Consider the following 17,838-nt stretch of genomic DNA (forward strand, 5'->3'; position numbering starts at 1 on the left):
ACATATATTCCATACATAACATACAATGTATGTCACCGTTAAGCTCCGACCTAATTGTGGAAGGCTGAAGCAATCTACTGTCAATTATCGATCTCTGATCGTGTTTACGGAAGTAATGGACACTGATGGCCACTGGTGACTTTACTATTGGGAACAGAAAATTTGATGTAAGGACCTTTTGCAATTAGGGTGCAAATAGAACCCTTTGTGGTTCGACTCCGGCGGCACCACTATCTGTTATAACAGCAGTGTTAAGCGCTACAGTGTTCTGGTTTGAAGGGTGTGGTAAGGGAGACATACTTTTCCGAGGCGTTCCAGCTTAGTCCTCAGGTAGCGGCGCATCTGTGACCGACCTCAGGTATATGTAATCGAATCTGGGGTTGATTACAGATGTCCATGGGCGGCAATAGCTACTTACCATCAGGTGGACTGCATGCTCGTCTGCTACTTCCATATTATCATTCTAATCCTTAACATATTCTTCGATTTAACATCGACCATTACTTACGGCTTAATAAAAAATAATAGGTTGGCAACTAATTTCTCGCCATTTTCATAATATCATTTTTTCACAATATATTCGACGCCACTTTAAAGTTACACAGACGTGGTTGGAACCCTCAAGAGACCCTGCTTTATTTTGATTTTTTGTTAATTTTAAGTAGGTACTTATTTACTGTAGCGGCCACCGTTATATAAAACTGATTTTCAAGTATCTAGCAATAAGGGTTTAAGAGGTAGAGTCCTATGACAGATGGACAATCAGACAGACAGCGGACTCTTAGTCATAGGGTTCAGTTTTTACCCTTGAGGTACAGAACCTAAAAAAATACACAGTTTTGGAGACCCATGGCCAGACAGCAGAGACTTAGTAATAGGGTTCCGTTTTTACCCTTGGGTACAGAATCCTTGCGAAATTATGCTCACCTAGGCGAAACTCGATGGGGCAACGCGCTTAGAGGACTCCGGTTGCGTTACTTGGAGATACCGGAGTCCTCAACGCAGCGTCTAGGACGGCCACCGGGGGTTTTAGAATCCCACATAACCCCGTATCGCTCTCACGGCATTGGGTACCTTTTGAAGGTTACCTCAACAAAAAACCTAAGAACTTAATAGAAAATAATTTTGGACTTACCAATGGAAACCAGCTCGGAGTCCTGCCATATCTTGACGAAGAAGAAGTCCCCGATGGCAACGATCCGCTCCTGAGGTCCCGTGAACCGGATCGCCTTGTAGAAGGTGTACTGCCCGTGCTGGCCACATGGAGCACCCACCAACTGGAAAATCGAAAATTTTTGAAAAATGTTACCTTGGAAATTTTTTTTGGGATAAAAAAAAGATTATGACAAGGTCTAAAATTACCAGCTGGAAAAAAAGCGTTTTTACGAATAGAAAGATTTCGAAAAATATTACCTTGGAAAATTTTACAATTTTTTTTTTTTTTTTTATAAAAAGGTTAGGAAATAGTCTAAAATTACCACCAACTGGAAAGTAAGCCATTTTACGAGTTCGAAAGATTTCGAAAAATGATGCTTACTAAAATTTTTTTTGAGTATAAATATTTTACGCAAAGGTCTATAATTTCGAAAAATTATGTCTAAGATAATTTTGCTAAATTTATTATTTTTTTAAATTAAGGTACATATACATTTCGCTAAAATATGCCGAGGAAAATTGTACTAAAAAAAAACATTTTTTTAGGAGTCTGGATGTTAGTGTATTCGTCTTTGTGTATCTCTATGACCGTGATATAGAGAATCCTAGTGTGGGGCTGTGAGTGTAGAATATATCACCACTACATATTATAAGACAAAGTCGCTTCCCACTATCTGGCCCCTTGTTCGCTTAGACCTTTAAAACTACGAAACGGATTTTGATGCAGTTTTTTTAATAGATAGAGTAATACAACAAGAAGGTTTGTATTTATAATACATGCATAATATAGTAGAATAACACTGCTAATTTTACAGATTACGTAAATAAACACATTTTTTCTGCTTACATTGCAAACGCTGGCTGCACCCTACGAGATAAATAAAACTAATGTTCTACAGTATTATACACCTTAAAAAGGCCTACAAATAAGTCCGCGATGGCATATGTCTATCTTTGTTGCGTACTCCACAGTTTTTTATGATTTAAAAAGAAGACAAAAATTAAGTTCATATAAAAATGGTTTTTATAGATACCAAATATTAATCCTTATCAAAATAAATTGTTTAAATAAATCAAGCGTTTAACGTAGATAAAATTTTCTCTTTGTAGCATTTAAATTAGACTTATAGTTTAGAAGATCCTACGAGTTTTGCGGGAAGAATATATGGAGGCATGCGCTCTCCATACGGTTGATTTTCGTTCGGTTTAATAGAAAGTAACCATGCCATCAAATAGTTAAATTAATAAAATTAAAAAAAACGTCTTTTATTTTTAGAAAACAAATTACTAGTGATAAATAAATAGCGGTATTACTTCCAAAGTAGTTAAAATTGACACGTATCTATTTTCAAAAATACCTGACATTTTCTTGCAAGTAAACATTTCTAAGAAAGAGTTATAACAGTATTCCATTCTTATAACATCTTAATGGGGAAAATCAATACTCAAGCACTGAAATGGAATGTTACTCTTTTCACTAGCTGTGCCCTGCGGTTTCATCAACTTGCTGCTTTTCATCAACCCATTACTGTCCCACTGCTGGGCACGGGTCTCTCAGAATGAGGATTAGGTCATAATCTACCGCGCTTGACAAGTGCGTATTAGTAGACTTTACATACCTTTGATTTTTTTTTAATTTCTCAGATATGCAGGTTTCCTCACGATGTTTTCCTTCACCGTTTAAGCAAGTGATTCTCAATTTCTAATGCGTACATAACGTTGTAAAATCTGAGGTGCCTGGATTACATTTGCGTTTACAAACGTATAAAGGTGGTATTACCGTCACAATAATTACTAAAAGTAAATATATATTAAGTTCGCCGAAGTAACACATATTTTTTGGTGTGCGACGAAGTAACACACAATTTTAGCATAAGATAAAATTGCTCGCACCGATGTAACACATATTCTTAGCATAGAAAGAAGATTCTTGGGTCACGCTAACACACAATATTTATTGTGGGTTGAAGTAGCGCTCATTATTGTAGCACATATTTTATATTAAAAAAGTATATAAAATGTACAAACATGAATACAAACACGCTTTTTTGAACGAAGTTAATATACTTAGATTCCGAAGAGTTCCTCTCAAAGACTAAATAAAACTATGATTTAGTCAACTTTGACTACAATCTGTACGCCGGATGTAGGTAACAGTGTAGTGTCAGCAGAAAAAATACTAAAATTCTATATAAGTTGTGTCTGACGATGTAACACATAATGTTTAGTGGTCCAAAGTCACGCGCGCCTTGTAACACATAAGGTGGGACGTTATTGTGTTCAGCTATGTAACACATATCTTACACGTAACACGTACACGTAACTTTAGCATGAGATTAATTTACGCCCGCCCATGTAAACACATATTTTTTTAGTCGGATGAAGTTATGTACTTTTGAAGGTGGTGGAACCCTTTGTGGTTCGACTCCGGCGGCACCACCGCCACACCTATTTCTACCTAATAACAACAGTGTTAGGCGCTGCTGTGTTCCGGTTTGAAGGGAGACAGACTTTTCTGAGGCGTTCCAGCTTAGTCCTCAGGGGTAACGGCGCATCTGTTCTCAGGTATGAATATCTAATCCTATCTGGGGTTGATTACAGATGTCCATGGGCGGCAGTAGCCACTTACCATCAGGTGGACTGCACGCTCGTCTGCTACACCTATATTAAAAAAAAATTACGTTGATGTAACACATCTTATATATAAAATTCTCGTGTCACAATGTTAGTTACCGTACTCCTCCGAAACGGCTTTACTGATTTTCACCAAATTTTATATGCATATTCAGTAGGTCTGAGAATCGGATACTATCTATTTTTCATACGCCTAAGTGATAAGGGTTGTTCACCCTTAAGATTTTTTTATTTATATGACAACAACGTTTGCCGGGTCAGCTAGTATTGTTATAAAAGAAGCATAATTTCATACACACAAGAGAAAATATTAATATGATTACTAAGTTCTCTAAGACTATGCAAGTTTCCACTCAAACACTAAATAAAACTATGATTTAGTCAACTTTGACTACAATCTGTACGCCGGATGTAGGTAACAGGGTAGCGTCAGCAGAAAAATACTAAAATTATATAGAAGTTGTGTCTGGATAAGTAACACATATTTTTTAGTGTGGAAGGAAGGCGCATGCTATAAAGTAGGTAACACATATTTTTAGTATAAGACGAAATTGCGGTTGGCGATTTATATTCTTATAGTTCGCGCCAAGCTCCGCTCTGAAGTTGTTGCGAGCAGATGTAGTCATACAATTTGCTATAGCGACGCGATTCATTTCTATGTTCAGAGCGGACTAGCGATTTTACGCGAACTATACTAAGTTTTCTAAGACTTATGAGGAGTTTCCACTCAAACACTAAATAAAACTATGACTTAGCCAACTTTGACTACAATCTGTACGCCGGATGTAGGTAACAGGGTAGCGTCAGCAGAACAACTTTAAACGAAACTATTTTTGAAATTATGAATAATAAACGACATCGTTAATTTTGACTATGTACGGATAACAAAAATGTTATTTAATTTTATTACGCCACAATCAAAGATTTTTTCAATTAAAATTGAACCTTGAATTATTTCAAAGTGAAGTTGCTCATAAAAATTCTGTAGGATATAAAGTCGAGAAGATTAATGTAAAATTATTGAACATTACAATTACAATACACGTATAATTACACACTAAAATTACAGTTCAGTAATTTTAAGTTTTAGATACAACAAAGATGTAAATAAATATACATTTAATTTAATGTAATGTAATTTTAATTTAATTTTTCTTTTATTTCGTACGTAAGAGCTTAGAAAAGGTATAATATTTAACGAATAACATTTATCCAAATGTTTAAATGTTTGACATTATATTTTTCAATTTACTTTTGAATAAATGATAATGCTAATTTAAATATATTTACAATCTGATTCTTTATTTATATGTAAGTATTGATAAATTTTAAATCTTTTTATTTATTTTGACAATTATACAATTTTTATTTATTTAACACACTTGTATGTCATAGAAGTTTAATTTTTAAGTACTAACCTTTGCTAAATGTATTTTTACAACAGCGATATTTAAAATCGATAACATAAAGTTGCCTTGTAAATTTCGCAAGTTTTGTACAAAGGCGACTATCAAATTAATTTTAAATATTTAAGAGTGATTTGCTTGAAATTTATCCCCTGACGCTGGGAATCCGAGATCCAAATACCAGGGGGTTAAACCATCTCTTAACACAATATTATTTTAATCAGACTTTTGATTTTTGCAGGAAATTTAACTTTTTAAGCAAAATATGACAATTTCAGGCTTTATACAATAGGCGAAAAATTAAAAAGGGTTTAAGTTTGTTCAACTGTGTATGACGGAATATTTTACTGTTTTAAGGAGGAAATAAAACTTTCCTGAACTATGATGGTTTTTAAAAGATGGTGGTAGGCCCCCAGTACTTTCTCTTTCGAAATTTTGTGCGTATTCGTAATAAAGTATTATTTACTTTAACGGTGATAAAAAATATCGTAAATACATGTAATTATTAAATAAATTATAAAAATATATTTCCTTCATTTTTCTATCTTTCTCATACATTTGGCGTGCGTCGGTCAAATATAAATTGTTAAAATCAATTTCATTTTCTTTCGTTATTTCTAATAAATCTGGCATGCCGTTCGTATACAAATTGTATAAACCATTTTTTTTTATTTGTTTCTTTCTTTCTTATATACGTCATACTTATACCTAAGCCTAATACCTCGATGCTAGTATCCTAAACAGGCTTCATAATTTAAATACTCAATGCGTTCAAATTACTTGGATTAGCGTTCAGTACAGCGGACGTAGCCATTTTGTGATGTACAGTCAACATACACCGTGTAAATGCATAGTCCCCGTAATACTACTAGTCCGCTCTGAATATAGAAATGAATCGCGTCGCCATAGCAAATTGTATGACTACACCTGGTCGCAACAACTTCAGAGCGGACTAGCAGTTTGGCGCGGACTATAAATAATTGTCAAATATGGACAAGATTGTTATCATTACAAGGAAGATGAGTACCGATAGCAAAAACCTTTAATTAATATTTGCTTAAACGAGGAGGTTAATTTTTTCAAGTGTATTTGTCAAAAATTAAAATCAAATATTATATAAATGCGTTTTATTCAAAGAAAATTCTCAAGGTGATTATTTTTTGAACGTCAATATATTTTTTAGCATATGAAGCTGGTGCTATTTTTAGGCAAACGTGTTTTTCTTTTAATAATTATTATTTACTTATAACGTTTCTTTAGTTATAAATGTTATGTATTCTCGAGTCACAATGTTAGTTACTGTATTCCTCCGAAATGGCTTTACGGATTTTCACCAAATTTTATAAGCATATTCAGTAGGTTTGAGAATCGGCTACTATCTATTTTTTCATACCCCTAAGTGATAAGGGTTGCTCACTCTTAACATTTTTTATTTATATGACAACACAACGTTTGCCGGATCAGGTAGTATTGAATAAAAATTGAGGGTTATTGTAATAACAGTAATAAATGAACAAAAAATATTTAAATGTTAATATTTCTGTGCTAATTGCAGTGATAAATTAATGATTTATAAGTTATTACGCACTTATAAATGTTTTATAGCATTCGTATAATTGTGCATCATTTGCTTAATTACTATTTGTTATTATTACTAAAACATAAAACGGTTTTAAATTGAAATTTTGTCATTTCAGCCTTCCGTATAAAAGGTTCATGATTTTTAAGTATTATTCATTATTTTCGTATCAATGTACATTGTGTAATATTCTTTATTAGCATTATATTATTTTTTAAGTTTGTAGCTTTATGTAAAAAAGAAATGTAAATTATAAATTCAATAAAGTAACCTTTCAAGATTTACAACAAACATAATTCAATTTATAAATAAGATCCATAAAAACAATAAATGTTCACAGACCCAACCTTAATTTAATTTTCAAATAGGTGAGTAAAAGTATTAATCCTTAAAAAACACCTACTGATTTTCTTATCAAATTATTTTTTAAATATTACACTTACAATGCAGTCATATTGCAATTGAAATCTTTTTTAAAATTAATACATTTTGTGATTCTTACATCGCTTTTTACTATTTACGGCGTTTTTTAAATAAACTTCAATTTAAAAAATGTAATTTATTTAAAAAAAGAACTATTTTGCAATCAGTACTGCCTACGACCTCCGAATCAATAAGTATAAAATTGAACAGCCCCGGGCGTAGCGAGACGGCGTTATGCGTTAGACAGAGATAGATAGAGTTGGTAAAGGTAGCTCCACATACAGGCTAGTTTTGTTAAATATTTTTATGATAATTATGTTAAGCAAAATTATTTTAAACCAATTCGTTAAATATTTTATGTTATAATTATGTTACTCCAAATTGAAACGATTTATTAAATATATTTATTTTATAAAGGAATTTATGTTTCGTTAAATTGTTTATTTATTTATTATTTATGCACACACAATATAAGAAAAAAAAAGTTTTTAAATATATCTCTTTTTCTTAGCTGTTGTCCTTAATTCGTTCTTTTAATTGTTGTAATTGATTGTAATATGACAAGATTTTTAATAAAATAATTTATTAAATATTGCTATGGCGTATTTTTGAAAGTAATTCTCACTGTATGCAGTTCTCTAAGTGAAAACAATAAAGTTTAATGAAATCATTATAGTTCATATAAATTCATAAAAATAAAAACGTTATAGAGGATTTAAAAGACAGATAACTCATTTCAGTTCATCATTAACCTATTTTTTAAACAACGTTACATTTCTATATATTAGACTGAGCCATGTACAGCGACACGATATAATATCACATTACAATAATAATATTATATTTATCCTATAATACTATCATCCTAGTGTGGCGACACCTTAACCCCGTGAGACAAAGGAGTCTTGAAGCAGCCCTTAAGTTTTTAACCGATTTCACAATAATTCGGTGAAATATATAGATCCTGTAGTATATGATATGACCATAGATTAGTAAAGATTACTCACTCCTAACAAGAAAATGTACCCAGTTTTGAGAATTGAAATAGTTGCGTAAAAAAGTTTTGCCACGTCTCCGTGCTAAAATGTCCCTAAAATATTTGAAATAATTATTTATTTATTATGTAAACTACGCAGTATTAGTTATTTATTGGTAAATTTTCTCTAAAAATGTTTTTATTTGTCAAGAATTCAAAAAAAGAACTTACTAATAAGCCGTTTGTGGCTTCTTTCAATTTCAAGGCGGCGAAGTATCTTTACTAATCTATGGATACGACACGTTGCACTCAAGGATTAGGTAGAAGGTAGTATACACATTGTAATTTAATTAATTGAAGCAGGTGGTAATAGTAAGTAGGTATTCGATAAAAAAAACAGATATGGCCTAGTGGTTAAGAAACTCGGCCTCTTGATCGAAGGGTCCGAGGGTCAAATCCCAGTAGTAAGTAGGTAGTCGATAAAAAAAAAAACAGATATAGCCTAGTGGTTAAGAAACTCGGTCTCTTGATCGAAGGGTCCGAGGTTCAAATCCCAGGTACCACTGATTTAAAAAAAAAGTTATGTGCGTATTAGAAATTAATTATACTTGCTTAAACGGTGAAGGAAAACATCGTGAGGAAACCTGAGAGATTTGTAAAAATAAATCTCAAAGGTATTTTATATTTATCTATGTATAGTAAAACTGCTAGTCCGCTCTGAATATAGAAATGAATCGCGTCGCTATAGCAAATTGTATGACTACACCTGCTCGCAACAACTTCAGAGCGGACTATAACAATAAATACATAATACACACACACTTGCAAACCTCTGAGTATAAATTTTCTTTAACACCCACACCACAAGCATAAAATATAGCGGATAACATAATAATACATACATTGTAATTAATATTTATTGTAAATGTATAAGACAGTGATAGCTTAGTGGTTAAGAAACTCGGCCTCTCGATCGAGGGGTCCGAGGTTCAAATCCCAGGCACCTATAGTTTTTTTAAAGTTACGTGCGTATTAGAAATTAATTATCACTTGCAAAACGGTGAAGGAAAACATCGTGAGGAAACCTGCATACCTGAGAGATTTAAAAAAAGAACTCAAAGGTATGTGAAGTCTACCAATACGCACTTGTCCAGCGCGGTGTACTATGGCCTAATCCTTCTCATATGAGAGGAGACCCGTGCCCAGCAGTGGGACAGTAGTGGGTTGATGGTAGGCAAATACTACAAAATACACACTTGTAAAGCTCTGAGAATAAACATTTAACACCCACACATAGCACATGACATAATAATGTATTTACAATAAATATTAATTACATACATTGTAACTTTATTCAAACTATAGTTATATGTAATGTAGATAGAATCCACGATCGCAGATTGTCTTTGACAGATAGTATAGGATTACTTATTACGTACAGTTGAGTACAGAAGTGATTTGTTATTTTTATTATTTTTATAATATAGGCTTAAGGATCCTTTGGAGATCCCGTAGTCCTCTACGCAGCGCTGAGGACGGCCACCGGGGTTTTAGTGCGGTAAGAGTCCCACATAACCCGGCGTCGCTCCCACGGCATCTGGTACCTTTTGAAGGTTTCCCCCTTTTGAATAAAAAAAAGAAGGCTTAAGGGGCATCCATTAATTACTTGAGACGTTTTACTGATATTTAGACCCTTACCCCTGGTAGAGATGTGAATTTTTCTCATCCCCCTCCCTCCACCCCTAATTCCACGTAATAGTTTTCAATATGTGTGCTTCTACTGTAAATGCGTTGGATTAATTCCAAAATGAAAAATATGACTTGCTTAATACTTTCTTCTATCTACTTCCGCTCTGAAGTTGTTGCGAGCAGGTGTAGTCATACAATTTGCTATGGCGACGCGAATCATTTCTATATTCAGAGCGGACTAGCAGTTTGACGCGGACAATACACACAAACGTGCCCACCGCAAACGCGTAAAAACCTTTATTTATTTTTACACTAGAAAACTTTACCCTACCGATTAGTGTAAAAAATCATCAATTTTTACATTATTTACGAAATTCAATAGCATGTAAATTTAATCATTTTTATTTTTTTCAAACTACACTTCTCCACTTGTCCGCACAAGCGTACATCGTCCGGAATAGCCTGGCGCTGCGTCACCCGCCAGCAATAGACAGCTTATAGCAAATCGACCTAGTTATACCGTGGACACGTCCCACTGCTGGGCACGGGACTTTTTATAAGTTGAAGGTGGTAGAACCCTTTGTGGTTCGACTCCGGCGGTACCACCGCCACACCTATTTCTACCTAATAACAGCAGTGTTAGGAGATGCTGTGTTCCGGTTTGAAGGGTGTGGTAAGGGAGACAGACTTTTCCGAGGCGTTCCAGCTTAGTCCTCAGGGGTAGCGGCGCATCTGTGGCCGACCTCAGGTAGGAATATCTAATCCTATCTGGGGTTGATTACAGATGTCCATGGGCGGCAGTAGCCACTTACCATCAGGTGGACTGCATGCTCGTCTGCTACTCTTACATTATAAAAATAAAAAGTAGCAGACGAGCATGCTAACCACCTGATGGTAAGTGGCTACTGACGCCCATGGACATTTTTTTAAAATATATTTTGCAGGAAAGCAGTCACCGTCGCCTATGGACATTTGCAACACCAGAGGAGTATCCAATGCATCGCTGGCTTTGGAGGAGAACATCTGTGATCAACCACAGATAGGATTGGATATTCCTACCTGAGGTCGGCGACAAATTCGCCGCTACCCGTGAGGACTAAGCTGGAACGCCTCGGAAAAGTATGTCTCCCTTACCACACTTCAAACCAGAACAGAGCAGCACTTAACACTGCTGTTATTAGGTTGAAATAGGTATGGCGGTGGTGCCGCCGCCAAAAAATAGGGGTTTTTGTATGACGACCCCTGATTATTTTGAAGATATTTTTATTTCTAATATTTGTTGTTATAGCGGCCACCGTTATACATCTTATATATAAAATACTCGTGTCACAGTGTTAGTTACCGTACTCCTCCGAAACAGCTAAACCGATTTTCACCAAATTTTATATGCATATTCAGTAGGTCTGAGAATCGGCCACAATCTATTTTTCATACCCTTAAGTGACAAGGGTTGTTCACCTTTAACATTTTTTATTTATATGGCAACACAACGTTTGCCGGGTCAGCTAGTAATCTATAATAAATATATTTCAAAAAACTAAAAAACACGCTTTGATGAATGAAAATTATTTTCTACTTTTTAGTTGATTTTATCATAAAAGCGTGTTTTTTAGTTTTTTGAACTATATTTATTTTATTAATTTTTAATATTTTTTGTTATAGCGACCACCAATATGCATCGTTTGTAAAAAAAAATCAAGTGTCTATTTATTACGGTTCAGGAGATAGAGCCCTGTGACAGATGGACAGACAGCGGAGGCTTAGTAATAGGGTTCCGTTTTTACATTTGAGTACGGAACCCTAAAGATTTTGAGATAACCAAGCGTACAGTGCAGTTACATACTTAAGTTACAATATGTGATCGTAAAACTTTAGTCCTAGCCGGTCAAGGGTGCTCAAAGTGTAATAACAAGGGGTCAATGACCCCGATATCGGTACTATTTGACAAAGGTTAAGAATAACATAACTATATTTATAATAGAAAACATATAGATATAAAAATTGGTATAAAAATACGATGCAGAACCCTTTGTGGTTCGACAGTTCGACTTTGTGGTCAGGCTATCCTCCAAGGGAGTTTCCTCCTTATGTGCCAGTAATAGAGTTCAATTTAGTTGAGATTGCACTAGCAATGGGATTTGGCGTGTGGTGCAAAACAGAAATAATGTGAGGGAATAATTAATGTTGCATTTTTTAATTATATTTCTGTATTTTTAGAAGATATTGTGTACTTAAAGTAGTTATTAGGTATATCTTTACAAATTAAGCGATTAAAGGTGGTAGGATTCTCTGTGGTTCGACTTCGGTACCACCGCCACACCTATTTCTGTTATAACAGCAGTGTAGCGCTGCTGTGTTCTGGTTTGAAGGGTGTGGTAAGGGAGACAGACTTTTCCGAGGCGTTCCAGCTTAGTCCTCAGGGGTAGCAGCGCGGTTATTGCCAGCAGGTGGGAATCTAATTCTATCTGGGGTTGGTTACAGAAGTCCATGTGCGGCAGTAGCCACTTATAGTCCGCGTAAAACTGCTAGTATGCTCTGAATATAAAAATGAATAGCGTCGCCATAGCACATTGTACAACACCTGGGGGGCTAGCCAAGTTGACATTCTACAGTCGCTTGCGCTGTAGAAACGCTGTAGAAACGCTAAAATGTATGAAATTATCAATGATCACGTGATCAAAATAGCGAAGTAGAAAAGTCGTAGCCAAGTTACACGATAGAATAGAACGCTAGCGATTCTACAATGCCCATGTCATTGCTTTTTTCCATACAAATGACAACCTTTGACAACCTATTGACAACCTTTTGATTTTTTTGTCAAATTTGTTAGCGAAGCGTATTCTAAGATAAATGTCATAGTGAGCGATCGCGCCGACCCTGTAGAAAACGTAAACGCTAATAAAATGGCGAATTCTGTATCAGCTGTTTGTCACTTCACTACGCGCTATCACTGCATTATAGACTTTAATTACTTTTGATCATTTGAAAATGTATACCTACTTTAAATTTGTTGAAATTTGAATATGGCTCTCTATAACTAGTGTATCCTAAAATATTATAGAAATGAATTGCACAGACGTTTTTCTATTTTAAATTAATATGAACATATAATACAATAGATAAGTAGATAGGATAGAACTTAGAGTTATTCCAGTGCTTAAATAAAAATATTGTCTCAGTTTAACTGTTTTATTGAATCATTATTAATCCTTCTCATAATAAATTTACTTGTAACTAAACAATTTATTTAAATCTTAAAAGAAAAATATAATATTAATATCCGTATCCTTTTTTTCATTATTATCTCCGGTTTCTCTGCAATCTCCCTGTCTAGGCATAAAGCTGGTAGTTATGAGGTTTATTTGTTGAGATGGCATGTATGGTATACACCCAGTGACATACCCATTTATAATTATTGCCTCCTCGGAAGCCGCTCCTACGATGGGAGAAGATCCTGAGTAGCTCTCCTTTTGATGAGCTTAAAAGTGCGGGTGGATTTCATAAGCTCACTAGCAAGCCCATTGGGGTGTCCTTATATGACGAGTATATGATTTTAGTTTATTTGTCACTTCCTCTTTCCCTGTTGTCTCTGCGGCATCAGCTATTATGCGAAGCATTTTCGATTGGAAGCGTGGTGTGATGTCCAAGTTTGAGTTGGATGCGGTTCTCCAAAGCTTAGATCCATATGACCATATCGGTTTTAGTATGACTTTGTAGTAGTCAAGTTTGTTGCTGAGAGACATTCGTGCCATGAGCCAGTAAATTTTACGAAGTTGGACGTCCAGATATTTTCTTTTGGTCACATCACAAATTACATGCAATCGCTGTTACTGTCATTAGTAATATCGCTATCAACAATAATTTGTATGCTCTTTGTAAACAATCACCAATCACCATAGTTACCGTTCATAGACATTATTAAGTTTAGTTTTTGCAAATAGTTTTAATTAACAAAATACATGTACTATAAAATATGGTATATTTTTTATGTATATTATGATGTTATATTTTAATATTACTATTAAATAATTAATCATTACCATGTAGGTATTTTGGCTGGTGTAGAAACCAGACGATATTGTATTTGACGGCACATTGATATTAAATGTGATCGTTAACCATAGACTTATCGTATATGTAGAATGAAACTTGCTAACGAATAGAATAGAAAACGAATAGAATGCAAAGTTTGTAACATGGCTAGCCCCCCTGCTCGCAACAACTTCAGAGCGGACTAGCAGTTTGACGCGGACTATACCATCAGGCGGACTGCACGCTCGTTTCCTTATATAACAAATCCTTACTAATATTATAAATCCGAAAGTAACTCTGTCTGTCTGTCTGTCTGTCTGTCTGTATGTATGTACAAAGATAGTCTGAGACCCGAGAAAGGACATAGGATAGTTTTTATCCCGGAAATCCCACGGGAACTAGGGATGGCAATCTAAGATCGATTAATCGGAGAATCGATCTTTTGGACCAAGAAGTCGATTGTTTTAATCGATATTAAGGATTGAATAGTAAACTATGAATTTGATCAAGTGATGATCTTTAGCAAAGTTGTTGTCCATGAGCCCACGAAGGTTTCTGTGGTGCGACCAATTTTCGCCAGATGCCGCCACTGTCATTCCAATGAAGGTACGAATTTTCAGTTTTATGTCTGTTAGTATGTCCTATTATTTTCTTTTAAACGCGGGCGAAGCCGCGGGCAAAAACTAGTATCTATTATAAACACATTTCGTACGTAAAGATGCAAGATGCTCAGCGCAGGATTGTAAATGCTATTTTTGCCGCCATAACAAAGTATTGCGTTTTTTAAACACCCAAATAACATATTGCGTGTCATTGCCAAGACGTACGAGTGGTGTGGATTGGTTAATTGATTTTATTTTATTTATTTATTTTGAAGGTGGTAGAACCCTTTGTGGTTCGACTCCGGCGGCACCATCGCCACACCTATTTCTGTTATAACAGCAATGTTAAGCGCTGCTGTGTTCTGGTTTGAAGGGTGTGGTAAGGGAGACATACTTTTCCGAGGCATTCCAGCTTAGTCCTCAGGGGTAGTGGCACATCTGTGGCCGACCGCAGGTAGGAATATCTAATCCTATCTGGGGTTGATTACAGATGTCCATGGGCGGCAGGTTCTACCACCTTTGTCCGTACCACCCAGTCCCGGGACTACAGGGCCAAGATATACAGAACTAACATTTACGTGACACAACGTTACGTTACGTTTACGTTATACGAGTAATTACGGGTTTTAATTAAATCGATACAGAATTTCCATGCCTCGGTATCATTACTATTTCATATGTCGATCGTATTAATATTGAATAACTGACTGTGGTAGTTACGTAATAACTACTTTACGTTGATGTTATTTCTATTTTTTTATTTATTTTAATCCACAACTTTATTTATTTATGAATTTAATATTAAATTAATAGCAAAAAGAATGGATTTACATTTTACGTTCTACAATCATTAAATATATATACATATATATATATATATATATATATATATATATAATATTTAATATATATAATATTTGAACCTTCCTGATGGGAAGTAGTCAACTTCACCTATGAACATTTGCAACAACAGAGGAGTCGCCAAAGCATCGCCGGCTTTGACGGAGAGCTCTTTTTGCACCTTTTTTTAAGTGCCCCATGTCATAGCGCTCCGGGAATACCTCAGAAGGAAGTTCATTCCACATCTTGCACGTTCGTGGCAAGAACGTCCGTGCAAACCGAACCGTGGAGGACCGCCACGAGTCCAGTTGGTGTGAATGGAACTTTATCCTTCGGTGAGTGGTGCGATGAAGGAATGGTGACGTAGGCATGCATGTAAGTGTGTGTTAATAAATAAAAAATAAAGAAATATATGATTCATAGTTAAAAGTAAAGGGCATTTTGCAGAAATCCATGCTATTAAGTCATTATTAAATTTACTATTACGTGATTTAGTTATAAGTATATATTAGTATGTATGTTAGTCTGTAAGGTATATATGATATGGACCTCTGTATTCAATTATACTTTTGTATCTTTGTCTATATTGTACCCCTGAGGACTAAGCTGAAACTCCTTTTAAATGTATGTGCTCTTTACCACACCCTTCAAACCAGAACACAGCAGCGCTACACTGCTGTTATAGCAGAAATCGGTGGCGGTGGTGCCGCCGGAGTCGAACAACAAAGGGTTTTACTTAAAAAAAGGTCTTTCATATATTAGTCGTAATAATTGCCAAAGGTTGAGGACCTCTGCGCCCCTCCCTAAACCAATATGGGACGTAGGGTTTCGATTAGGGCTGCCGCATTGATGAAATTAATTAAAATATTTATAATTAACAAGTTTTAATTAAGGTAAGAAATACTCAATAAACAGCAGTGATAGCCTAGTGGTTAAGAAACTCGGCCTCTTGATTGAGGGGTCCGAGGTTCAAATCCCAGGCACCTCTGATTTACAAAGTTATGTGCGTATTAGAAATTAATTATCACTTGCATACCTGAGAAATCTTTAAGTTTTCAAAGGTATGTGAAGTGTACCAATACGCACTTGTCCAGCGTGGTGGACTATGGCCTAATTCTTCTCATTCTGAGAGGAGACCCGTGCCCAGCAGTAGGACAGTAATGGGTTGATGATATAGCGTCACTTTAAAAATAAACACGAAACTCTTGACCTGACCGTCTTATCTTCGAGACGAGATGAATGACTTCAAAACAAATGTATCCCCTCCTTCCCCTCTCAGATGTTTTTGTTTTTATAATAACTCTTCTTTCCAACGAATCTATATAAAAACTAGCTGACCCGGCAAACGTTGTGTTGCCATATAAATAAAAAAATGTTAAGGGTGAACAATCCTTATCACTTAGGGGTATGATAAATAGTAGCCGATTCTCAGACCTACTGAATATGTATAAAATTTGGTGAAAATCGGTAAAGCCGTTTCGGAGGAGTACGGTAACTAACATTGTGACACGAGAATTTTATATATAAGATGAATGTTTGCCTGTATGTCCTTTATAGAGTAAACTATGCATTTGATCATGTGATGATTTTTAGCAAAGTTGTAGTTAGTAAAAAAAAAACATTTTATGTTGTTTTAAGCCTACAAGAAATTTAAAATTTAAGCAAATTATTTCAAAGGTCAACCTTTATCTAGAAAAAGTTAATTGCTAAACATGACTGTTTCCTTGTAGGAATAGTTATGCTAGGATTCATGCGAAGTCATGTTATATAACTAAGAATTGTTAAACGGACAGAAGACGGGTAGATTTTTTATAGTATAGTAAAAGTTTTATAGTATTGAAGGTCCTCAGTAGCGGACTAAGCTGGAAGGCTTTGGATAAGTCTGTCGCCCTTACCACACCCCCAAACCAGAACACAGCAGCGCTTAACACTGCTGTTATTAGGTAGAAATAAATATTTCAGATATTTATTTATTTACATAGAGATCAAGTAGGTACGAAGGCTCTTTCTAAACATTTTAATATTCTTACAATCAAATGATACAATTATACAGTAATATTGGTTTATTATATTATTTATAAATTGAAGAGCATTTAATATTTATCGCAACTTAACAAATGGTCATATAAATAATAATTATTATGTTTGTATGGTTTCGTTTTCGGCCCAATAGAGTTTCCGTTTCGGTCATAATTCGGCCGAACCTTTCGGCCCAGCCGAAATGTTCGTGAAATTTCGGGTACCGTCGGCTGTGTCGGGCGTTAGACGAAGAGACGTTTCTTGTCTATTTCACAAGACCCCGAAAAGACTATTGTTTTTATTTTTTATGTCAATCTTTTATTTTTATTATTTTTATATTTTTTATATAAATAAATATTTTTTTATGAATCAATCAATCTCTAAATTTCCAGAAATTGTGTAAATGTTAATAGGTCAAAAAGTATTTCAACAGGTTTATAAATGAAGGTTAGTTTTCAGTTTCAGCCGAAAGTAAGACACTAT

General features: G+C 34.9%; 1 protein-coding gene across 1 annotated transcript in view; it reads right to left on the bottom strand.

Annotated features, from left to right (window-relative positions):
- Positions 1–17,838, bottom strand: part of LOC140751378 (uncharacterized) — a 95,241-nt gene that overhangs the window by 72,300 nt on the left and 5,103 nt on the right. The window contains exon 2 of the mRNA XM_073085285.1: positions 1,136–1,277. Coding sequence (XP_072941386.1) covers positions 1,136–1,277 — 142 coding nt within the window. The remainder of the gene's footprint in view (positions 1–1,135; positions 1,278–17,838) is intronic.

The sequence above is a fragment of the Epargyreus clarus genome, unplaced genomic scaffold (genome assembly GCF_041222505.1).
Source record: "Epargyreus clarus isolate Ecla_fem2 unplaced genomic scaffold, WU_Ecla_fem_2.2 ptg000022l, whole genome shotgun sequence".
Taxonomy (NCBI): domain Eukaryota; kingdom Metazoa; phylum Arthropoda; class Insecta; order Lepidoptera; family Hesperiidae; genus Epargyreus; species Epargyreus clarus.